This window comes from Dendrobates tinctorius, unplaced genomic scaffold (assembly GCF_039654945.1).
Source record: "Dendrobates tinctorius isolate UK_male_01 unplaced genomic scaffold, ASM3965494v1 ptg000138l, whole genome shotgun sequence".
Lineage (NCBI taxonomy): Eukaryota > Metazoa > Chordata > Amphibia > Anura > Dendrobatidae > Dendrobates > Dendrobates tinctorius.
The window spans coordinates 10,265,198-10,291,533 of record NW_027361806.1 but is presented as its reverse complement, the minus strand read 5'-3'; the positions used below and the strand labels follow the sequence as shown (position 1 = coordinate 10,291,533).

At 45.8% G+C, this 26,336-nt stretch overlaps 2 protein-coding genes across 3 annotated transcripts in view; one reads left to right on the top strand and one right to left on the bottom strand.

The window, feature by feature from the left end:
- C8B (complement C8 beta chain) overlaps positions 1 to 14,828 on the top strand; it is a 45,587-nt gene extending 30,759 nt beyond the window's left edge. The window contains exons 7-12 of the mRNA XM_073544558.1: positions 3,357 to 3,597; positions 10,237 to 10,365; positions 10,645 to 10,808; positions 11,775 to 11,928; positions 13,220 to 13,288; positions 14,296 to 14,828. Of these exons, the coding sequence (XP_073400659.1) occupies positions 3,357 to 3,597; positions 10,237 to 10,365; positions 10,645 to 10,808; positions 11,775 to 11,928; positions 13,220 to 13,288; positions 14,296 to 14,447 (909 nt within the window). The 3' untranslated portion in view covers positions 14,448 to 14,828. The remainder of the gene's footprint in view (positions 1 to 3,356; positions 3,598 to 10,236; positions 10,366 to 10,644; positions 10,809 to 11,774; positions 11,929 to 13,219; positions 13,289 to 14,295) is intronic.
- Positions 14,829 to 19,005: 4,177 nt separating this feature from the next.
- The window catches only part of C8A (complement C8 alpha chain), a 50,854-nt gene continuing 43,523 nt past the window's right edge, over positions 19,006 to 26,336 (bottom strand). For both annotated transcript variants that reach the window (XM_073544557.1, XM_073544556.1), the window contains 3 exons: positions 24,982 to 25,139; positions 22,706 to 22,928; positions 19,006 to 19,221 (listed from right to left, as the gene is read on the bottom strand). In XM_073544557.1, coding sequence (XP_073400658.1) covers positions 19,070 to 19,221; positions 22,706 to 22,928; positions 24,982 to 25,139 — 533 coding nt within the window. In that variant the 3' untranslated portion in view covers positions 19,006 to 19,069. The remainder of the gene's footprint in view (positions 19,222 to 22,705; positions 22,929 to 24,981; positions 25,140 to 26,336) is intronic.

Below are 26,336 nucleotides of genomic sequence, written 5' to 3'. Positions count from 1 at the left end.
CCAGGTGTTCATTGGCAAACTTCAGACGGACCTGCACATGTGCCTTCTTGAGCAGGAGGACCTTGTGGGCACTGCAGGATTTTAAACCTTTACGGTGTAATGTGTTACCAATGGTTTTCTTGGTGACTGTGGTCCCAGCTGGCTTGAGATCATTAACAAATTACCTCCATGTAGTTTTAGGCTGATCTCTCACCTTCATCATGATCAATGATACCCCATGAGGTGAGATTTTGCATGGTGCCCCAGATCGATGTCGACTGACAGTCATTTTTTATATCTTCCATTTTCTTACTATTGCACCAACAGTTGTCTCCTTCTCACCTAGCGCCTTACGTATGGTTTTGTAGCCCATTCCAGCTTTGTGCAGGTCTATGATCTTGTCCATCACATCCTTAGAAAGCTCTTTGGTCTTGCCCATGTTGTAGAGGTTAGAGTCTGACTGATTAATTGAGTCTGTGGACAGGAGTCCTTTATAAAGTGACTATGTAAGACAGCTGTCTTTACTGCAGGTAACGAGTTGATTGAGCATCTAACTGGTCTGTAGGAGCCAGAACTCTTAATGGTTGGTAGGGGATCAAATACTTATTTCTCACTGCAAAATGCAAATAATTTATATAATTTGTACAATGTGATTTTCGGGATTTTATTTTTGATATTCTATCTCTCAATGTTATAATTAACCTACCCTTAAAATTATAAACTGTTCATGTCTTTGTCAGAGGGCAAACTTACAAAATCAGCAAGGGATCAAATACTTATTTCCCCCCCCTGTTTATAAAGCTTGTATAATGGGCCATGCCTCCCATAACTGTTTATACTCAACAGCAAAATTATACGCACCATAGAAGCAGTTCTTACATCTTCTAAGATGTCCATGATGAGTAGATCCCAAGCTTCAGTTGGGTTCCACACTCTTCCTCATGGGTCAATGAACCTTCATGTCACACAGTTCTTGCCTTCTCCAGAAGAGATTAGAATAAGCAAAGACACTTCTTTTCTTAGACTCATGAGCCAACATTTCCACTCCTGCAGTTCACACAATGATCATCATGTTTTCTAGGTGACACAAAATCCAGCTTTGCTCTTGTTTGCTCAAAAAAAGACAGTCATGAAATGTATTGAACAAAATGTGTTGCACTTTCGTGGAAGTTGGTTAGATCCACTTCAAGGTCATTCTTAGATCCACTTCTAGTCAATTGTTATATTTGCCTCTTCACTGTCTTCAGCTTTGTTAAATTCAACTTTAGTTTTTATGTAGATCCACATCTAGTCAATTATTAGATCCGCTTCTAGATAATTCTTGGATCCATCTACGTCTCTTCCATCCTTATATATATCTATTGTCTATTCTTTGACACAAATCTATGCCATTCTCACTGTAAATCCACCCCTGCTTCATTCAAAGATTTACTTCAGGTCCATTATTGCAGCTACATCTACACTCTTAGATCTACCTGTAGTGAATTTGTTGCTCAAAATCAAATTCATACTTAGATCCCCCTCTATAGTCCATTCTGACTTTGACTTCTACTCGCGGTTCTTGGATCCACGTCTAGTCCATTTTAGATCCACCTTGATTTTATGTGTAAGTCTACCTCTAGTCAATGTTTAGCTCCTTCTACCAATACTCCTTTTTTAGATCCATTTTAGACCATTGTTTGAACCAACTCTATTATCCTACTGTTTATTCACCCCTACTCCATTCATAGGTCTACCTCTTGTCTATCCTTAAATCCACCTCTACCATCTCTAGTCAATTCTTCGATGCACCCACCTGTAATTCTTAGATCGATATCTAGTCCATTCATAAAGCCACTTATACACTATTCTTAGATACTTTGCTACTCTACTCATACTGTATTTTAAATCCACTCATACTCCATTTATAGATCCATCTCTCATCCATCCTTACACCTACCTCTAGTCAATTCTTCGATTCTCTCACCTGTAGTCCATCCTTAGATCCTCATTAAGTTAATTTGTAGATCCACATCTACTCCATTGTTGTTTGATCGATCTTTTAGGTCCATGTCTAGTCCATTGTTAGATCTTCCTCAAATCCATTTTAGATATATCTTTATTTCCTTGCCATATCCATCTCTAGTCCATCCTGACATCTACATCTCGTCCATAGTTAGAGCTACCTGTACTCCATTCATGGATCCACTTCTAATCCATCCTTACACCTACTTCTTGGCAATTCTTCAATCCTCTCACCTATAGTCCATTCTTATATTAACATTTGGTCCATTTGTAGATCCACATCTATTCCATTGTTTGATCCTGCTGTTAGGTCCATATCTAGTCCATTGCTAGATTCCCCCTTAGTCCATTAACAGATCCATATCTAATCCTTTTGAGGATCCACATCTATTCCATTGTTTGATCCATCTCTTAGGTCCATATCTAGTCCATTGCTAGATCCACCTTGAGTTCAATCTTAGTTCCATCTCTAGGTCATTCTGTGATCTACATCTCATCTATAGGTAGATCCTCCTCTAGTCCATTCTTAGTTCCATCTCTAGGTCATTCTAAGATCTAAATCTCGTCTATAGTTAGATCCACCTCTAGTCTATTCTTAGTTCCATCTCTAGGTCATTCTAAGATCTACATCTCATCTATAGTTAGATCCACCTCTAGTCTATTCTTAGTTCCATCTCTAGGTCTTTCTAAGATCTACCTCTCCTCTATAGGTAGATCCACCTCTAGTCCATTCTTAGTTCCATTTCTAGGTCATTCTGTGATCTACATCTCGTCTATAGGTAGATCCACCTCTAGTCCATTCTTAGTTCCATCTCTAGGTCATTCTAAGATCTACATCTTCTCTATAGGTAGATCCACCTCTAGTCCATTCTTAGTTCCATCTCTAGGTCATTCTAAGATCTACATCTCGTCTATAGGTAGATCCACCTCTAGTCCATTCTTAGTTCCATCTCTAGGTCATTCTGTGATCTACATCTTCTCTATAGGTAGATCCACCTCTAGTCTATTCTTAGTTCCATCTCTAGGTCATTCTAAGATCTACATCTCGTCTCTAGGTAGATCCACCTCTAGTCCATTCTTAGTTCCATCTCTAGGTCATTCTGTGATCTACATCTTCTCTATAGGTAGATCCACCTCTAGTCTATTCTTAGTTTCATCTCTAGGTCATTCTAAGATTTACATCTCGTCTATAGGTAGATCCACCTCTAGTCCATTCTTAGTTCCATCTCTAGGTCATTCTGTGATCTACATCTCCTCTATAGGTAGATCCACCTCTAGTCCATTCGAAGATCAACTTCTCTTCTATTCTTAGATCTACCTTTTATCCATTCCGAAATTATTTTTCCAATAATGTTTTGTTCCCAATATTTCAGAACAGTTTATTTATCCATGCTCGATCCGACCTAGAAGTTGCCAAATACAAGCTCAAATCCCGGAGCCTGATGCTTCACTCTGAGTTTTTCCAGAGAGTAAAGCAATTACCGATGGAATATGTGTACAGTGAATACAGAGACCTGTTCCGGGATTACGGGACACATTTTGTAACGGAGGCCACTTTGGGGGGAGTCTATGAATATACTTTGATTCTTAATGAAGAATCGGTAAAAAAAGAAGGTACGTTATCTATAATATTTACCATATTCAACCATTCTGTATCATCATGGTCAAGATAAATATATATAACGAGTGACGTGCCGGAGGAGCCATGGACCAGTGTACCAGCGTCCACAGGTCTCATTGTAGCCCTATGGGTTACCGCAATCTGTACTGTCCGGCTAAATAAGTGCACCCAAGTGCTTTGTAACCTAGAGTAGCCCAAGAAAGTAACAACTTTCAGAGTAGTTTGTAAAAGAAATAAAACTTTATAAGACACTTTGATTGTTGAAGAATTCAATACAGAATTGTGATATTTATATTACTGTTAGTGTATTACTATATCTCTTTGGATGTTAGTATTGTGATAAAACACTCCGGGATCGGCTTTGCTGGGGTCAAAGGTCACGTGCGGTCCGCATGAAACTCAGGCGCAGAGCTGGGATTCGGGTGTAACTGACCCTGGGTCAGGTTTATTAACGGTGAAAGCAATGCAAAAAGGAAATAAAACATAAAACAAATCCTTGCCTGTCCGGCACTAACTAAACAATGGACAACCTAACTACCAACTGGCGGGCTTCTCCCATCCAGCCAAACCACAGTTGCAGTGGGCACTGCTTTCACTCACGTGTGTCTCTCACACAGACAGGCTCTCTGTGTTCCCAGGCTGAGACACTCACACAACCACCTGGCATCCTTTTATATCCACCTCCCATTATTCGTTAGTAAGCAGGTGCGATACTGACCAGACTAGGCCACATAGGAAAGGAATCTGGGTGAGATATACCTGCCCTCATCCACTATTCCCACATGATTCTCACATATCCCCCCCCTCTGCTCAGACCACTCCGGTCGACCAATGACACCCGCCAAACAGTGCACTCGGGACAGGGCATCTGCATTCCCCATCTGTACCCCTGGGCGGTGCTCCACCGTAAAAGTGTAGGCCTGCAGGGCAAGGAACCACCGGGTCACCCGGCTATTCCGTTCCTTGTTCAAGTGCATCCACTTGAGAGGGGCATGGTCAGTGATCAGCCTGAACTATCGGCCCACCAGGTAATATTTGAGGGCCTCTAGAGCCCACTTAATGGCGAGGCACTCTTTTTCTATGACTGCATACCTTTGCTCGTGTTTATTCAGCTTCCTGCTGAGATAGAGGACTGGGTGTTCCACTCCGTCCCTCACTTGTGAGAGTACGGCCCCGATACCGGTATCAGAGGCATCCGTTTGTACCACAAACTCGCTGCGGAAGTCCGGAGTCACCAGTACGGGCTGAGAGCAAAGTGCCCGTTTTAGGCTATGGAAGGCTTCTTCAGCCGCTAAACTCCATTTAATCATGACGGAGTCTTTTCCTTTTGTAAGATCCGTCAGGGGGGTAGCGATGGCTGCAAAATTGGGTATGAACCGGCGATAATAGCCGGCGATCCCCAGGAAGGCTTGCACCTGCTTCTTGTTGACAGGTTGTGGCCAGTCCTGAACCGCCTGAATCTTATCAACCTGGGGTTTAACAACACCCCTCCCAATTACATACCCCAAATACTGGGCTTCTTCTAGCCCGATATGACATTTCTTGGGGTTCGCGGTTAGACCTGCCTCCCACAGGTCGTCAATCACAGCTTGTACTTTCTGGAGATGAGTCTCCCAGTCCAAGCTGTAAATGACAATGTCATCCAAATAGGCCGAAGCGTACTGCCTATGCGGCCTCAGGACTCGATCCATCAGTCTCTGGAAGGTCGCCGGTGCTCCGTGCAGTCCAAACGGCATATACACATACTGAAATAGACCTTCCGGCGTAGCAAATGCTGTCTTTTCTCTGGCAGCCTCCGCCAAAGGGATCTGCCAATACCCCTTTGTTAGGTCTAGGGTCGTAATATACCGGGCTTTTCCTAACCGATCTATTAACTCGTCGACCCGGGGCATAGGATAGGCATCAAATTTTGAGACCGCATTCAGTTTCCTGAAGTCATTGCAGAACCGGATTGTGCCGTCCGGTTTAGGAATTAACACAATCGGGCTTGACCAAGCACTGTGCCATTCCTCAATGACACCTAACTCTAACATTGCCTTCACTTCTCGGGAAACGGCTTCACGGCGCGCTTCCGGAATTCTGTAGGGTTTCACGTGAACCGTGACACCAGGTTCCGTTACGATGTCATGTTTTTTTAGCGTAGTCTGCCCGGGTTTTTCTGAGAAAAACTTTTGGTTGTGAAGTAGAAACTGCCTGACCTCAGTCTTTTGCCGCTCCGAGAGAGTCTCTGCAATCCGTACCTCCGGTACAGTATGCGAGCAGACGGGACGGGCCAGCTCCGCTGACAAGGCAGACCGATCTTTCCAGGGTTTTATCAGATTTACATGATAAATCTGTTCAGGTTTCCGTTTACCTGCCTGGTATACTTTGTAGTTTACTTCACCAACTCTTTCCTTAATCTCAAAGGGGCCCTGCCACTTTGCCAGGAACTTACTGTCCACCGAGGGGACCAGGATCAACACCCTATCTCCGGGTGCAAACGTACGGATCTTGGCGCCCCTATCATAGATTCTTTTTTGGGCTCCTTGAGCCTGCATCATGTGTTCTTTGACGATAGGCATAACAGCCGCAATACGGTCCTGCATTTGTGTGACGTGATCTATCACCGTTTTAAACGGAGTGACCTGACCCTTCCAGGTTTCTTTTGCAACGTCTAACAGTCCGCGAGGACGTCGGGCGTACAATAACTCGAAAGGCGAGAACCCCGTGGAAGACTGGGGCACTTCCCTGATGGCAAAAAGCAAATTCGGAAGTAAATAGTCCCAGTTCTTCCCATCCTTGTCTATCGCCTTTCTCAGCATCTGCTTCAGAGTTTTATTGAACCGTTCGACCAACCCGTCTGTTTGAGGGTGATACACGGATGTGCGTAACGGTTCGATTTGTAACAATCGGCAGAGCTCCTTCATTACCCTGGACATAAAGGGGGTCCCCTGGTCGGTGAGTATCTGTTTTGGTATACCGACCCGACTAAACACATGCACCAGTTCCTTGGCAATCGTCTTGGTGGCCGTGTTACGCAAAGGTATGGCCTCCGGGTAACGAGTGGCATAATCCAAGATGACCAGGATATGTTGGTGTCCACGTGCAGACCGTGGAAGGGGCCCAACTAAATCCATCCCAATCCTCTCAAACGGGACTTCAATAATAGGTAGGGGTACCAAAGGGCTACAGAACCGGGGCTTAGGTGCAGAGGCTTGGCAGTCAGGACAAGACTCACAATATACACGAACATCGTGATGCATGCCTGGCCAAACAAAACAGTGTAATATCCTTTCGGTGGTTTTCTGGACACCTAGGTGACCTCCCATCACATGGCCGTGGGCCAGGTCCAGCACCTGCCGCCGGTAGGGTTTTGGCACGACTAACAGTTGCACCGTATCTTCCCCCTTTTTCTCTATCTGATAGAGTAAATCATTCTCCAGAACCATGTAAGGATATGCCAGCCTAGAGCCAGGTTCTACGGGTACCCCATTTATCACTTTTACATTTGTCCTAGCCTGAGAAAGGGTAGGATCCTTTATTTGCTCGCTTTGGAAGTCATCTTTCTGAACTTCTAAATCCGGCAAACGGGGAGGTGGACGGCTGTCGGCCTCCTCCTCTTCCCCGGTCTCCTCTGTATCACCCGCCATGACTGAAAACGGGAACTGCAGGTCATTTCCCACAGACTCTTCCCCCGAGTCTTCCGGGGAGACCTCTTCCAGGGGTTCGGGACCCACACGTGCCCTGGGAGAAGAATCATGTACACTATTACCCGAGGGCATCAACTGATTCTCCCACAATTGCCAGAAGTGGGGAAAATCCCGGCCCAGGATAACATCATGCAATAACGCCGGGACGAGTCCCACTTTGTTGCACAGACCCATAGGAAGTAGTAATGCATATGACCGTGGTGAGGTACGAACAGGTGTCTCCATGCACACACGTTACAGAAAATTTGTCTGATGGTCCAGTCGGGGCTGACACCAGACTGGCCTTCACCAGAGTCACCACACTTCCCGAGTCTAACAATGCCACCACATTTTTGCCATCAACAGTTAAATCACACAAGTGTTTTTCCACATCCTTTTGACCGGCATTCACACTCACTACCCGTGCAACCATAGACATGCGGTTTTTAGAGTCTGTGACGTCGCACTGCATGGGTTCAGTAGTGACCGGACAGTTCGCAGCAATATGTCCCATCTCTTGGCAGCGGAAACACCTAACGGGCCCCTTGCTTAGACCATAGTTCGTTACTCTCGGCCTCGCAGTGCGGGCAGTCCCGTTTTCCTCCTCCACTGTCTTAGGGATTTTTCCATCTCCCCTACTCCCTGGAACAGTCTTACCGGTTCCACGTGGAGACGATGAAGAACGAGGTGGGGTAGCGTCGTCTCGGAGTCCTTCCGCCACGGAGTAACGTTCAACCAGATCGACCAGTTGATCTGCCGTCGTAGGATTTCCATGGCTTACCCACTTCCTTAGGGCTGGCGGTAGAGCTCTCAGGTACTTGTCCATGACGACTCTCTGGATGATCTCTGGCGCCGTCAGCACCTCGGGTTGTAGCCACTTCTTCGTCACGTGGATCAGGTCGAACATCTGTGACCGCGGTGGTTTATCCGGCTGATAAGTCCATTGATGCACTCTCTGTGCACGGACAGCGGTCGTCACTCCCAGCCGGGCCAAGATCTCGGTTTTCAATTTGTCAAAGTCCTGCGCAGCTTCAGGTTCCAAGTCATAATACGCCTTTTGGGCCTCACCGGAAAGAAACGGGGCAATCAGGCCGGCCCATCGTGCCTTCGGCCATTTTTCTCGCACCGCCGTCCGTTCAAACGTGGTCAGGTATGCCTCGACGTCATCTTCAGTCGTCATCTTCTGCCAGTACCGACTCACGTGAATCACTCTCGACTCAGCTTCCAGGTTAACCTCATGTAGGCTTGCCAAGTGCTGCGCCACCTGCTGGAGAAGCGAACGATCGGTAGCTGTCATGTCCACCAACTCCTTCAGCTGGGCCATCATCACCCGATTAGCTTCTTGCTGGACGGCGGTGGACTGTATCAGCGCTTTCACCACGTCCTCCATGCTCCTGCTTGCAACGTGATGCCCGCGTTCTCCACCACAATGTGATAAAACACTCTGGGATCGGCTTTGCTGGGGTCAAAGGTCACGTGCGTTCAGCATGAAACTCAGGCGCACAGCCGGGGTCCGGGTATAACTGACCCTGGGTCAGGTTTATTAACGGTGAAAGCAATGCAAAAGGAAATAAAACATAAAACAAATCCTTGCCTGTCCGGCACTAACTAAACAAAGTACAACCTAACTACCAACTGGCGGGCTTCTCCCGTCCAGCCAAACCACAGTTGCAGTGGGCACTGCTCTCACTCACGTGTGTCTCTCACACAGACAGGCTCTCTGTGTTCCCAGGCTGAGACACTCACACAACCACCTGGCATCCTTTTATATCCACCTCCCATTATTCGTTAGTAAGCAGGTGCGATACTGACGAGACTAGGCCACATAGGAAAGGAATCTGGGCGAGATATACCTGCCCTCATCCACTATTCCCACATGATTCTCACAGTATATATAAATATATTACTGTTAGTCAGTTTAAATACTTAATAATTTTACCTTTTTAAGATAGCCCTACTGGTGATCTTGAAATGATCTCTTACTGTTATATTGTAGCCTGCTGTAATATGATGACACAATATTACTGTTAATGTCTTAAAATTCAATAAAGTTTGCTGAAAAGAAAAGTTGCAAAAAAAGTTTTATTTTTCAGCTCATTTTCGGGACTCATATACCTTTCTGTATAATTATATATGATTTTTATTGTGAGGAAAGTGTAGTAAAAACTGAATTGTGGATAGTTTTTTTTTATTTGTTCATTTTTTTGCTTAATAATCTGAAAATTTTATATTATGGTCGTGTATTGTGAAGTTTATGCAATGAAATGTGCTTGATACTTAAAAAAAATGGCATTTTACACATTGTATTTTGGGTGAGGGGGATTTTTATATGAAATTGTTATTTTATTTTGTTTTCATTTTTTCTGTCGAGATTCAAATTCAGCAAATCTTGCAAATTTACCTGGGAAATTCGATTCATATTGAAGTTATTTGATGTGAACTGAAAGTTCCTTCTCATGATCCAGATCCCAGAGTATAATAAGCAAAGGACTTAAAAAAATAATAATTAATACTCGCCTGTCCTGACACCCCCGCCCCCCCCCGTCCAGTCCTCCGCACCTCTTCTTTTCGGCATCCACCATTGCGCGCACCCTCGTCGGCATGCTTCACTTTACACCAGGGCGGACTGGACAACGAGCTGCAGGGGAAAGCTGGATGCGTATTTTTTTTTTATTTAACCTTTTGCTGGCCCTCTACGTTTCAGCAAAATGGTGGTGATCTGGTTGACATTTTTCTGGATTCCTGGGGATCAAATTGCTATAAAAATAATATTCTTCAGAACACAATTTTTTTGTTAAATTCAAAGAAAATTCAATTCCACTAGAATAAATTTTCTAATTTCCAATACTTGTTAATTGTTACATTATATGTCCCCCCGAGAGGTGGAAAAAGATCTTGGGAGCTCCCAGTAGCCTCCAATGCTAAAAGCATATTAGAAACCCTTTTATTGACTTTTCCCAACAGGTTACACATTAAATGATGTGAAGTCTTGCATGGATGCCGGGTTTAACCTTGGTGGGAATATCTGTGGAGTTTGGGTAGGTGTCGGCATCACTGCGTCCCAATGCGACAATCTCCTTAAGGAAATTAAAGGTAAGAAACTGCAAGTAATCAGATAAGTCATTAGGGTGGAGCATAAGGCTGCGGTCTCCTTCTGGTCCTACAGGTGTTGTAAAACTACAACTCACAACATGCCCTGATATCAGTAGTGTAACTAGAGGCTGATGGTCCTTGGTGCAAAATTTGGACCTGGCTGCTATCGATACGTCCCTGCCTGATAGCATCAGACCGGAGAGCCACAGGCTATAGATCAGATGGAGGGAAGGATGGAGGAAGGAGGCATCGTCTCATGATTGTCACCGTACGTTGCAGATGCAAGATCAAACCGTAAAGTAGTGGAAGACTTTGTCGCTCTCGTTAGAGGAGGGGCGAGCGAACACGTGACCACGCTCGCATACAAAGACCTTCCGACTCCGGAGCTAATGCAAGAATGGGGGGACGCCGTCCAATATAATCCAGAGATTGTAAAAATGAAGGTAGAGCGATTCTAACACACTGGTATTTTATAATCAACACTTGTATACAATCTGTCAAGATTAGGGATGAGCGGACACGTGAATGTTCAGGTTTTGCTGGGATCATCCGAACTTTTGTCCAAATTTCCGTTCGGGTATCAGAACTGTACCCAAACCTGAATCCGAACCCCATAGAAATCAATGGTGAACTGAACTGATAATTTAGAGATTAAGGACTTGTCCATCTTTGGGGACAATTTTATTTTTTTTCTCACATTTTTCACCATTTGCCTTCCGTAGCCTCTGTGTGTTGCACTGTCTGTTCCTAGCTGCAGAAAGAGTTACCTGAGAATCGGTCAGTGAGCTCCATACAATGGGTGTCTGACAGAACAGTATGTAACTCTTATCTGTCTTTTTCTAAGAGTCTTTATAACCACAGTTGGCCTCAAAGTTGAATTGTGCAGGGAAACAAAGAGCCTGTAAAAGGAAAACGGGACATCATTTTTTAATAGAATCTAATCTCAAAATTGTCTTTTTTAGCCCAAAATTCATGAATTTAGAAACATGCGCCCAAAGGGTCTGCCTATTAGGTTTCCCTAATTTTTACAAAGAGCACATACTCAGGATGGGATATCTTGGGGGGAAGGCTTTATAAATGTAGCATGCCGTCTGCGCCCCCCATATTCTGACCTGGTCTTACATTCACTCAACTGATTGATTGTTACAATGTATCAGCACAACCCTCTCTATCCTCATGGCTTCCAGCTGCACTGATACATTGTAACAAACAGTTCTCCCTCTGGATGCAAATACATTATTTTTGTTTACCAAACACAAAAATCCTAAAACATTGCAAGAAAATATAAACCATATTACAAAGTTGCATTTTCCTGCGTAGGATTTGGGCTTTTCTTCCTAAGCCTGGCCCTTTAATATCTTTGCAGCTAGTGTTGGTGGTTTTATCATGTCTTCCATTGTATTTTCTAGGCCAGCCCTTTGTACGAGCTCATCACAGTGACAGATTTCCCCGGAGCCAACACCTTACAAGGGAACATGATTCGCGCCTTGGAAGAATTCGAGAGGGAGACGAGTTCCTGCCGATGCGCGCCTTGTCGTAACAATGGTGTTCCGGTGTTCATCGGTAAGAATACTAGGACGATAAGCTTTATTTGGGAAATTATGTTATGTGATATGGTCCCTAGGCTGTGTGCACCTTCATTATGAAATAATATATTATTAGATGTGTCCTTAAAGGGAATCTGTCAGCAGGATTTCACCCCAAGCTATTTCTACAGTATGCACATGTAGATTTTTCAGACAAGTCCATCAATATCTTTAGATGGTTGATCCGATCCTCCGTTACTGAGAAATCAGAGTTTGAACTGGTATGCCTATGTGTCTGAAGGACTATGGTAGATCTGAAGCCTCTGCCACTCCAGCTCTATTCCAAGCCCAGCACTTCCGCCTCCTGCTTGATTGACCACCTCTATGTAGGTGTGACTTCAGGAAAAGGAGCTGTCCAGACAAGTAGGAGAAAGTGGCACTTGGCAGGGAATAGAGCTGGAGTGACAGAGGCTTCAGATCTACCAAAGTCCTTCAGCCTCAATTCAAACACTGATTGCTCAGGAACAGCGCAACGCACCAGCCATGTAAAGGTATTTCTCGACTTGTCTGTGAAAGAGCTGCGTGTGCATATAAATTGTTTCATGCTGACAGATTCCCTTTAAGTGCCTACAGTAGATGAAGGAGCTTCATACTGTCGGCTGATTTCAGTTTTGTATATCTGCGCATGGAGCTGCAGGCTCGGGGCTCAGTGGATGTTCCCTGTGAAACTGATGCCTCATCCCCCTTTCCTTTCTGATTGCTGTGCTAAAATGTTTCTCAGTGATATTTACCCTCCTGTGTGAACACGTCTCTGTGGGGCTCGGGAGGAGTGCAGCAATACATGACTGCAGAATCAGCAGACACCACATATGCCAGAAAATGGGAGTCAAAAAGTCGCAACATTTGTCGCAAGTGTTCGTTTTTGCAAAACTTTGCAACTTAATGCCGACACTTTTTTGACAGTTTGTGGGATTTAGAAACAGAGCGCGGCGTTCTATCACCAGGCAGAACATTGACTAGAATTTACACCAGAGACCCTGTGTCGTTGCAGCAGGAATCCCCCCAGCTCATGGCCGCCACCGGCACAGACTTCATGATCTGGAAAGTCCAAAGATGCATCACATTTATTAAGAATAGATTTTTTGCTCCTCACTTCAGCAATCAGCAGGGTCAATACCGGCATCTTGATGGGTTCACATCAGTCCGCACGGGGGCTGCGTACACAAAACGATAAGAAGTTTTATTTTAGGAGCATTTCTAAAAATGAAGACTAATAAAGACCTAAACCTGATTTTGGATTGATTATTTTACCATTTTGGTCTTTACAGAAAGTCGCTGTGAATGTGTTTGTCCATTAGGGTTCAAAGGCTCCGCTTGTGAAATCAGCTCGAGGCCAGGTAAATAGCTGCGTCAGTCCAGTCATTCTCTCTGTTTGCCTTTTATCATTCTTAACGGGAAAGGTCACTAAACCTCATTTGGTGATGAAATCCGTGGCTTTAGAGCTTCTGCTGTAGGGGCGCGGGCTCGGGGAGATTACGGCCACTAATTATCATTGATCACGGTACGGAAACAGAAGGAAGAGGTCCCTGTGCTAGAATAATATCTGGGCCCTATACAGTCCGATAACTCATCATAATGCTCAATTCCTCCTGCCGTAGAGGTGGTCCTGGCCCCCTGACCTCTTCTTGGAGCCCTGGACGGCTGCGCAGGTTGCACCAATGTTGTGTCCACCCCTGTATCGACAATATAAAAGTTGATCTCGGCTCTTGTTCACGGACCACAAAACTTGTACGGGGATGAGCGCTTCCTAATGCATTAATTGGGGGATGATGTGCTGCCGACAATGATGACTTTTTGGGGCTCATTCAGACGTCACTGAATCACGTTGGCGGCTTTCATGGATAGAACACGCACCCATTAAAGTCTATTGGGCGGTTTACATTATGCAAAAATATTACGGAGAAGTCCGTTTTTAATCCGAGTCATAGATCAAAATTATCCATACAAGTCTGGGTTGGTGAAAATCATGGATGACATCTGCGGGCTGTCCATGATTACCAGCCCAATGAATAGGAGAAGCTTTGTCATTTATTTAGTTTTTTTCCTAACAAATATGCAATGTGTTTTGGCTGTCGAACATAGTAAGTATTCGAGCACACCGGACACTCTATTAGGACCCGAGCATTCTGAGATAACACCTTATCCCAGCACATTCGCTCATCATTAGTTTTATCTAATGTGTATATGGGGGGGGGGCCTTACACATTGACCCCTTACGTTCTGATTTTGCACCATTTTGGTCTTATCTCACACCATTTCTATGAGATCTTCATGTGTTGAACACAATCCATACTACTTATTGCACTCTATTTCTATTTCTTGAGTTTGTACTTTTATTTTTCAGCTCCAAAAATCGATGGACAGTGGAGCTGCTGGTCCGGCTGGACATCGTGTTCTGGAAGAGTCCAAACGAGGCAGCGACAGTGCAATAACCCCTTGCCACAAAGCGGAGGCGGATCGTGTGACGGAGCTGCCACCGACACGAGGAGCTGTTAACTGGCTATTGTTCAGCCACCATTATTACATCAGTAGTGATCACGTGATGCTCCGTGGCATCTTTCCAACCTTGCAGAATCTTGTAGTCCCCATGTAAATTTGGAAAATAAATTACTTCGCCTAAAAATCAGACTATAGTATTAGAGGTAACAGAAGGCGAGGAGGAGGGGGATGCGGCTGCAGCTTCTCTCCGTGTCTGCCAGGCTGCGTGCTGTGAGAGGGGAGCAGGAGCTTTCCACATTGCAATGTTTGGCACTAATAGCAACATCAGACCTTTATATGGAGCTGATTTAATGCGTCCGCTCTGAGTTTGTGATGTTAGCTTGAATTTTGTGCAAAATTTAAGAGAAATGAAATAAAATATTGCACTTTGGATGTGAAGGATGATTTAGGTTATTTCTGCACTCTCGGGTGCAACTTTTTAGGGACTTTAATTATTCTCCAGTTTTAAGATTTTTTTTACATACCTGAATCCACAAGGCCTTATAAATGATACAGACCTTATAATCGTATCTTTTTTGTTATCGCTGCCTTCGTTGAGTGGAGTTTAACCAAATCTGCTAATTAGGGTGTGGTCAATAGGCTCCACCCACCGATTGTCCATGCCCCACCCACCAATTGAGCAGCGCTCCGCCCACTGATGGTGCATACCCCGACCACTCATTGTGCATGCTACACCCACCTATTGATCGCAGCTCCATACACTGTACATGCCCCGCTCACTGATTGTACGCCACTCCACCCACAAATTGTGAACCGCTCCGCCCACTGATTGTGCCCTGCTCCGCCCATTGTTTGTACATGCCCCGCCCAGTGATTGTACACCACTCCACCCACAAATTGTGAACCGCTCCGCCCACTTATTGTGCCCTGCTCCACCCACTGTTTGTGCATGCCCCGCCCAGTGATTGTACACCACTCCACCCACTGATTGAGCACCACTCCACCCACTGATTGTGAACCGCTCCGCCCACTGATTGTGCCCTGCTCCGCCCACTGTTTGTGTATGTCCCGCCCAGTGATTGTACCTGCCCCGCCACCCTCACCGGTGATTGACAGCACTGTTTTACAGGAGTTTTCTCTGCAGACAGCACTCGATCCAGGCAAGTCAGCGCTGTCAGTCACAAAGGAGGGAGGCGGACATGTAAAACAATGGGGTGGAACGGTGCTCCGCCATCCATAATAGGTATAGTTCAGATATAATGCTGCCATCTGTGGAGACTGTGTGATGACATACCACATATTTATTAGTACTAGCTGCAGTTTCTGTATAATGTCGCCATCTGTAGTGAGTGTATAATGCTCCCAGATACATTTTTGATTGTACCAGTTGTATTCACTTATGCACTTGTGTAAGGGGGAATATAATTTTAGGATACAAAACTAACATCCATATGGGTAATTTTCTACAAAGGACCATAAAAGCTTGGGACTTGTATTGCAGGCTGTGCCATGGGGATATGACCGGTACCAGAGCCGAGGTGGTATCTCTCGGAGTGCCATTCAGGACACATAGGACTCGTCGGTAAAGGCTTCAAATAAGGAGCAGGTGGCCGTATGGCAGTCAAACTGGACATCCCCAGAGCCCAGAGCGGGTGGGCAGGAGAGACAAGAAAGTGGGCAGCTGAACATTCATTGTACTTGGCCCTAATCTCACTGGCCAGTTATAGAGCTGAAATTTTCATTAAAAAACTGGCGGTGCTGGAAACCAGAACCCAGGACTGGGGACATCAAAAGATGAATAGAAAAAATGAAAAGTATTCACATTCTGGGTGTCATTACATGGTGGGGGTCAGCGGGGACTGAGTGTGATCACATGGTGAGTGTCAGCCGTGACTGAGTGCGATCACATGGTGAGTGTCAGCCCGGTCTTGATGTGATCACATGGTGGGGGTCAGCCCGGTCTGGGTGTGATCACATGGTGGGGGTCAGCCCGGTCTGGGTGTGATCACATGGTGGGGGTCAGCCCGGTCTGGGTGTGATCACATGGTGGGGCTCAGCTCGGTCTGGGTGTGATCACATGGTGGGGGTCGGCCCGGTCTGGGTGTGATCACATGGTGAGGCTCAGCCCGGTTTGGGTGTGATCACATGGTGGGGCTCGGCCCGGTCTGGGTGTGATGATATGGTGGGGGTCGGCCCGATTTGGGTGTGATCACATGGTGGGGCTCAGCTCGGTCTGGGTGTGATGACATGGTGGGGGTCAGCCTGGTCTGGGTGTGATCACATGGTGGGGCTCAGCCCGGTCTGGGTGTGATCACATGGTGGGGGTCAGCCCGGTCTGGGTGTGATCACATGGTGGGGGTCAGCCCGGTCTGGGTGTGATCACATGGTGGGGGTCAGCCCGGTCTGGGTGTGATCACATGGTGGGGGTCAGCCCGGTCTCGATGTGATCACATGGTGGGGGTCACCCCGGTCTGGGTGTGATCACATGGTGGGGGTCACCCCGGTCTGGGTGTGATCACATGGTGGGGGTCAGCCCATTCTCGATATGATCACATGGTGGGGGTCATCCCAGTCTGGGTGTGATCACATGGTGGGGGTCACCCCGGTCTGGGTGTGATCACATGGTGGGGGTCAGCCTGGTCTCGATATGATCACATGGTGGGGGTCATCCCAGTCTGGGTGTGATCACATGGTGGGGGTCAGCCCGGTCTGGGTGTGATTACATGGTGGGGGTCAGCCCGGTCTGGGTGTGATCACATGGTGGGGGTCAGCCCGGTCTCGATGTGATCACATGGTGGGGGTCACCCCGCTCTGGGTGTGATCACATGGTGGGGGTCACCCCGGTCTGGGTGTGATCACATGGTGGGGGTCAGCCCGTTCTCGATATGATCACATGGTGGGGGTCATCCCAGTCTGGGTGTGATCACATGGTGGGGGTCACCCCGGTCTGGGTGTGATCACATGGTGGGGGTCAGCCTGGTCTCGATATGATCACATGGTGGGGGTCATCCCAGTCTGGGTGTGATCACATGGTGGGGGTCAGCCCGGTCTGGGTGTGATGACATGGTGGGGGTCACCCCAGTCTGGGTGTGATCACATGGTGGGGCTCAGCCCGGTCTGGGTGTGATCACATGGTGGGGCTCAGCCCGGTCTGGGTGTGATCACATGGTGGGGGTCAACCCGGTCTGGGTGTGATCACATGGTGGGGGTCAGCCCGGTCTGGGTGTGATCACATGGTGGGGGTCAGCCCGGTCTGGGTGTGATCACATGGTGGGGGTCAGCCCGGTCTCGATGTGATCACATGGTGGGGGTCACCCCGGTCTGGGTGTGATCACATGGTGGGGGTCAGCCCGTTCTCGATATGATCACATGGTGGGGGTCATCCCAGTCTGGGTGTGATCACATGGTGGGGGTCACCCCGGTCTGGGTGTGATCACATGGTGGGGGTCAGCCTGGTCTCGATATGATCACATGGTGGGGGTCATCCCAGTCTGGGTGTGATCACATGGTGGGGGTCAGCCCGGTCTGGGTGTGATTACATGGTGGGGGTCAGCCCGGTCTGGGTGTGATCACATGGTGGGGGTCAGCCCGGTCTCGATGTGATCACATGGTGGGGGTCAGCCCGCTCTGGGTGTGATCACATGGTGGGGGTCACCCCGGTCTGGGTGTGATCACATGGTGGGGGTCAGCCCGTTCTCGATATGATCACATGGTGGGGGTCATCCCAGTCTGGGTGTGATCACATGGTGGGGGTCACCCCGGTCTGGGTGTGATCACATGGTGGGGGTCAGCCTGGTCTCGATATGATCACATGGTGGGGGTCAGCCCGGTCTGGGTGTGATCACATGGTGGGGTTCAGCCCGGTCTGGGTGTGATGACATGGTGGGGGGTCACCCCAGTCTGGGTGTGATGACATGGTGGGGGTCACCCCAGTCTGGGTGTGATCACATGGTGGGGGTCACCCCAGTCTGGGTGTGATCACATGGTGGGGGTCACCCCAGTCTGGGTGTGATCACATGGTGGGGGTCAGCCCGGTCTGGGTGTGATCACATGGTGGAGGTCAGCCTGGTCTGGGTGTGATCACATGGTGGGGGTCAGCCCGGTCTGGGTGTGATCACATGGTGGGGGTCAGCCCGGTCTGGGTGTGATCACATGGTGGAGGTCAGCCTGGTCTGGGTGTGATCACATGGTGGGGGTCAGCCCGGTCTGGGTGTGATCACATGGTGGGGGTCAGCCCGGTCTGGGTGTGACCACATGGTGGAGGTCAGCGATCACATGGTGGGGGTCAGCGATCACATGGTGGGGGGTCAGCCCGGAGTGTTTGGCTTTTTGCATACAGCAGTGTGTATTTGGGGGTTTCATCCCCCCGTGAGTTGATGAGCGGTAGCAGCGTGTCGTGTATCGGGATCTGTGTGATTTATCCTCAGTTTACATCCTAAGTGTAAGATTGAGTTGAGAGATTAACCCCTTGCAGTTACAGTTGCACCTTGTGCTGAAAAGTGTGTGACAACTAATAACAATGGTAGAAATATCCGGGCTGCATTTACCATAGAGCCGGACATATTTCTATACACTTGTCTATTCATATTTACATCGGACACGTCACAGCGGAAAGTACAGGTGGGTGCCTTTAATGTTGTGGAAACAGCAAAGGTGTCAGATTATGATCCCTTGTTTCATTAACAGGAGTCAGTGTGGACGCTTTTTCCCAGGCACCAGCTTCCACCATTTGTAGGAGGAGGATTGTTACAGGATCTTGATCTTTGACGCTTTCCAGATTGGCAGGTGGACCATGAAGACCAGCAGCTCCAGGCTCCTCGCCCTTTTATATCTGTAATAAATCATCCCAATACTGGATTAGATCTATAACGATTGAAACTGACATATAATTACTGGCACTATCAGTCAATACTAACAATAGTTAATGCAGCCAGTGGTACATTCTGTATTATCCTACAGAGCTGCACTCACTATTCTTCTGGTGCAGTCACTGTGTACATACATTACATTACTGATCCTGAGTTACATCCTGTATTATACTCCAGAGCTGCACTCACTATTCTGCTGGTGCAGTCACTGTGTACATACATTACATTACTGATCCTGAGTTACATCCTGTATTATTCTCCAGAGCTGCACTCACTATTCTGCTGGTGCAGTCACTGTGTACATATATTACATTACTGATCCTGAGTTACATCCTGTATTATACTCCAGAGCTGCACTCACTATTCTGCTGGTGCAGTCACTGTGTACATATATTACATTACTGATCCTGAGTTACCTTCTGTATTATTCTCCAGAGCTGCACTCACTATTCTGCTGGTGCAGTCACTGTGTACATACATTACATTACTGATCCTGAGTTACATCCTGTATTATACTCCAGAGCTGCACTCACTATTCTGCTGGTGCAGTCACTGTGTACATACATTACTGATCCTGAGTTACATCCTGTATTATACCTCAGAGCTGCACTCACTATTCTGCTGGTGCAGTCACTGTGTACATATATTACATTACTGATCCTGAGTTACCTCCTGTATTATTCTCCAGAGCTGCACTCACTATTCTGCTGGTGCAGTCACTGTGTACATACATTACATTACTGATCCTGAGTTACATCCTGTATTATACTCCAGAGCTGCACTCACTATTCTGCTGGTGCAGTCACTGTGTACATACATTACTGATCCTGAGTTACATCCTGTATTATACTCCAGAGCTGCACTCACTATTCTGCTGGTGCAGTCACTGTGTACATACATTACTGATCCTGAGTTACATCCTGTATTATACCTCAGAGCTGCACTCACTATTCTGCTGGTGCAGTCACTGTGTACATATATTACATTACTGATCCTGAGTTACCTCCTGTATTATACTCCAGAGCTGCACTCACTATTCTGCTGGTGCAGTCACTGTGTACATACATTACATTACTGATCCTGAGTTACATCCTGTATTATACTCCAGAGCTGCACTCACTATTCTGCTGGTGCAGTCACTGTGTACATACATTACATTACTGATCCTGAGTTACATCCTGTATTATACTCCAGAGCTGCACTCACTATTCTTCTGGTGCAGTCACTGTGTACATACATTACATTACTGATCCTGAGTTACATCCTGTATTATTCTCCAGAGCTGCACTCACTATTCTGCTGGTGCAGTCACTGTGTACATATACAGTGGGGAAAAAAAGTATTTAGTCAGTCAGCAATAGTGCAAGTTCCACCACTTAAAAAGATGAGAGGCGTCTGTAATTTACATCATAGGTAGACCTCAACTATGGGAGACAAACTGAGAAAAAAAAATCCAGAAAATCACATTGTCTGTTTTTTTTTCATTTTATTTGCATATTATGGTGGAAAATAAGTATTTGGTCAGAAACAAGCAATCACGATTTCTGGCTCTCACAGACCTCTAACTTCTTCTTTAAGAGTCTCCTCTTTCCTCCACTCATTACCTGTAGTAATGGCACCTGTTTAAACTTGTTATCAGTATAAAAAGACACCTGTGCACACCCTCAAACAGTCTGACTCCAAACTCCACTATGGTGAAGACCAAAGAGCTGTCAAAGGACACCAGAAACAAAATTGTAGCCCTGCACCAGGCTGGGAAGACTGAATCTGCAATAGCCAACCAGCTTGGAGTGAAGAAATCAACTGTGGGAGCAATAATTAGAAAATGGAAGACATACAAGACCACTGATAATCTCCCTCGATCTGGTGCTCCACGCAAAATCCCACCCCGTAGGGTCAGAATGATCACAAGAACGGTGAGCAAAAATCCCAGAACCACGCGGGGGGACCTAGTGAATGAACTGCAGAGAGCTGGGACCAATGTAACAAGGCCTACCATAAGTAACACACTACGCCACCATGGACTCAGATCCTGCAGTGCCAGACGTGTCCCACTGCTTAAGCCTGTACATGTCCGGGCCCGTCTGAAGTTTGCTAGAGAGCATTTGGATGATCCAGAGGAGTTTTGGGAGAATGTCCTATGGTCTGATGAAACCAAACTGGAACTGTTTGGTAGAAACACAACTTGTCGTGTTTAGAGGAAAAAGAATACTGAGTTGCATCCATCAAACACCATACCTACTGTAAAGCATGGTGGTGGAAACATCATGCTTTGGGGCTGTTTCTCTGCAAAGGGGCCAGGACGACTGATCCGGGTACATGAAAGAATGAATGGGGCCATGTATCGTGAGATTTTGAGTGCAAACCTCCTTCCATCAGCAAGGGCATTGAAGATGAAACGTGGCTGGGTCTTTCAACATGACAATGATCCAAAGCACACCGCCAGGGCAACGAAGGAGTGGCTTCGTAAGAAGCATTTCAAGGTCCTGGAGTGGCCTAGCCAGTCTCCAGATCTCAACCCTATAGAAAACCTTTGGAGGGAGTTGAAAGTCCGTGTTGCCAAGCGAAAAGCCAAAAACATCACTGCTCTAGAGGAGATCTGCATGGAGGAATGGGCCAACATACCAACAACAGTGTGTGGCAACCTTGTGAAGACTTACAGAAAACGTTTGACCTCTGTCATTGCCAACAAAGGATATATCACAAAGTATTGAGATGAAATTTTGTTTCTGACCAAATACTTATTTTCCACCATAATATGCAAATAAAATGAAAAAAAAAAACAGACAATGTGATTTTCTGGATTTTTTTTTCTCAGTTTGTCTCCCATAGTTGAGGTCTACCTATGATGTAAATTACAGACGCCTCTCATCTTTTTAAGTGATGGAACTTGCACTATTGCTGACTGACTAAATACTTTTTTTCCCCACTGTATTACATTACTGATCCTGAGTTACATCCTGTATTATACTCCAGAGCTGCACTCACTATTCTGCTGGTGCAGTCACTGTGTACATATATTACATTACTGATCCTGAGTTACCTCCTGTATTATACTCCAGAGCTGCACTCACTATTCTGCTGGTGCAGTCACTGTGTACATACATTACATTACTGATCCTGAGTTACATCCTGTATTATACTCCAGAGCTGCACTCACTATTCTGCTGGTGCAGTCACTGTGTACATACATTATTGATCCTGAGTTACATCCTGTATTATACCCCAGAGCTGTACTCATTATCCTTTGTAGACATTGAATACAAGGACTCACCACCTAAATCTGCAGAATAGTGATTTCAGCTCTAGAAATTGTTGTCCACATTGCATGTTTCCTGAGCTATTGGAAAATGTTGTACAACAGATGCTGAGAAGACACACTTATGAGAGGTGTTGCCCTTCTATCATCATGACTGTCTGGGTGGACAGAGAGCTCCTTGTTCTTACTTGGCCTTTGGGTCTTCTCACATGATGGACCTTCGGTCCCTGCCGGACACAGACAGCTGCATATATTATTATTTAATATGGGCTCTCCATTATTGTGGCAAGGGCCACAGCGACAGGAGCTGAATTCGCTCAGGAACTCTTCGTAGGCTTTCTTCAGGTTCTGCCTCTTGGTCTCAATTCCAGACAGACCTGTTAATTTCAGACCTTCATGTATGAGCTGGAGCTAAGACCAGAGACAGGATATGTGTTACCATAAAAATACACACAAATCAGACAAAAATACAGTGAGGAAAACAATTCCAGATGAAAATTGCATCATGTGACTCACGATGATTACTACAAATGCTCCTATGTTGGTTTCTACAACTGCTGCAGGCTTGTGTTGTAGAGGGACTATTAGAAGAACACTTGTGGTGTGGTAATAATAATTAGGAATGGGACAAGAAGAACAGACAGAAGCTGAAGGATAACTGATCCACATAAGACATGAGAACTTTACTAAAGGTATGGGAGTGCTGTGCAGGAGCTATCCAGGCTAAATAATAAGGTATTTCTGCTAAGGAGACCAAGGAAACGACATTCAAGAGCAGGTAAATACTATACCAGAAGTGATTACACAGCTGAGATCAGTGGGCGAGGTTATAAAAGACGGTCATGTTGCTGATTAAAACACTAGAATCAAGGTCGGAGACAAACCTGACACTAGAACTTGTAAAGACCAGACTAGTAGATGAACAGCAGAGGTGAAGAACTTGTGCAGGACTCTATAGAAAGTGACAGTGGAATGGATCTGGAAGCGATGGATACAGTATTGCACCAGAAGGAAAGTGGGGCAGTCTCAGGTGCCATGAATGAGGGACACTGGAGGAAAGACTGTACAGGATGGGAAGCAGGGCAGCAGAAACAATTGTAACAAAGCAACAATGTATCATACGTATAAATTCATAATCGGAACAGCACTTTTGGGGCACGAGCGCACAGTCCTTTTTAGTTGGGTGAACGTGCAGAGTTTTTCAAGAGGAAGATATTTCAGGAGACGCCAGTAATTTTTTTGTTTATACTGAAGCATCTTTTTTTTTTTGCAGTTTCTTGGGTGCTTTTTCAACGTTTTTACCAACCTGCATTTTTTTTTTTGTTAGTTTTACCAACGCTTTTGGGGAGTCCTTTTGTTTCAGGAATTATACAAAAATTGTTTTTAATTTTTTTTTAATTCCGTTAAAAAAAATTAAGCCAAAATGCTCAAAAAGATGTCGGGGCATCCTCCAGGTGTCTTTTGAACCTTCCCTTTGACTTGGTTTATATAGTATAGAGCTTCTTCATAGCAAAAGACTTCTGAAAAATGGAGCGGTCACTTGTTTTAACCGCTTGACATCCATGGAAACCCGAGGCGGTTAAAAGATGCTGAAAAACACTGAACATATGCGCAACAAGTGGTATTTGCATAGAAATGCATGTCTTCCTTTTTTTTTTTTTTTAGCATTCAGCTAATGTTTTTTTCAGGTGTCTTCAAAGCACAATCCGACTGAAAAAGCCGTCGTGTTCGTGTACCCTTAGGTGGGTACGCTACGTAAGACTTCTTAAAAAGCGTTAAAGAATTGTGAAAAATAAAGATCATATGCACTGCAATGTAAAAATGACACGCTGTTCATATGTTCAGTCTTTTGAGCTACTTTTAAGACACAACTCGTTTCCATGGACCTTGGCACTAGTGCCTGCCCAGACCCTGGCCGAGTGTGTACAAGAGTTAAGCCCCCGTCACACACAGCGATGTCACTGGTGAGATCGCTGTTGCGTCACAAAACTTGTGACTCAGCAGCGATCTCGCTAGCGATCTTGCTGTGTGTGACGGGGGCTTTAGATTGCAGGAGAGAAGTTAACTCCTAACTTAGCAGTCTGCTCTCTCCAGCCCATTGATTTCTATACAGCAGTTATATATGTAGCTGCTCACCTCCCTCCCCACCCTCTCGGCTCCTGATGAGCTGCTCTTATCAGTCCTCTTTTTTATCAATTTCAGCATCACCACTGCCACGATCCAAGCTGTCTGCTTGTTCAAATGCCATATTGTCTCTATATGTATACATAGTGACAAACCAGAATAGGTCACTTATAGCTGAATGTGTGAAATCTGCAAGGAAAAAAATAAGCAGTGTATGTATGAGATTTCTGAAATCTCATTCATTTTTCTGCCGCTGCATTTTGGTGCAGAAATTTCTGCTGCAGATACTGAATGTGTGCACATACACCTATAGTTACATTATCGCTGCCCTTTATCCTACCTCATAATCAATGACAGCCGGATTATATTTCAGAGACCTTCCCCAATGACGATAAGTGCTGCCCTTCATCACATTCATCAAGCCTCCGACTGACCCCGTGTCCCCTCCTATCGTATGAGTGAGGACGTCCTTTATCACACTCTCGCTTTTGGGGTCCCCTAAAAATCAAGAAGGCAATTGTACCTGAATATATAATACATCAGAGTCCGTATAAATTCACACTGTTGCACTGCCATTCCTTGACAGAGGAGATCTCCTTACCTTGCACTCGAAATAGATTTTAACAAAAGCAATACACACTAGTCAACATTCAAAGGCAACACCAAGAGGAAAAAGTCATGGAATGATGGAGAGCAAAGGAAGGAGAGGTCACTGATCGAAAAATTATGGAAAAATTGAAACATCATTTTCAAAACATCTTGATTTATTCAGTCTGACGTAGGAGCACCACATGCAGAAATCTCCACACTTACATCCTGCGGGGCCACAACTCACTCCATAGCGGAAGCATCTCCGGACTTGTTTCCCATCGACCATATCTAGGACGTCATTGGTCACTGATTACCCAGGAGCTGCCAGCAGCGGATCTTGATGATTTGTCCAAGTGAATTCAGCGGCAGAACCTTCCTAAGAAGACCATTAATGACCTCATTAATAGCATCCGGGGCTGCAAGTGACCAAATTTCTGCATAAGGCGGTCATTATCAAAACATAACTTGAGAAGTTTTGAAAATGTTGTTTCCATTTTTTTCATCTTTTGCAGATCAGTATCACGTCTATCCAGAGGCGGACATTGGCAGCTTATGGCCCCTGTGCAAGAAATGTGTCTAGCTGGTTCCCCTCCTTTTATGGCGACAAAGATAGATAGATAGATAGATAGATAGAGAGAGAGAGAGCGCCTTTCATCAGACAGGGGAAACTATGTAACTAAGGACGGTGCAATACATAATAAGTGAGTACACTCTACTTTAAGGGACTGTGCTATACAGAAGTGAGTAAACTAAATACTAATGCACTGTGTTATACATAATAAGTGAGTACTCTATATACTAAGGGACTGTGCTATACATAATAAGTGAGTACTCTATATACTAAGGGACTGTGCTATACATAAGTGAGTACTCTATATACTAAGGGACTGTGCTATACATAATAAGTGAGTACTCTACAGTATATACTAAGGGACTGGGCTATACATAATGCGGCTGCATCTCTGTATCCGTGTGCAGTGTCGGTGTGCTGCCCGCTTTTATAGACGCATTGAGCATGTCCTATTCTGATCCTCAAAATCCGATCAGAACAGGACATTCTCTAACCCTCTCGGATCTCATTCTCAGATCCGCAATTTTCATGCA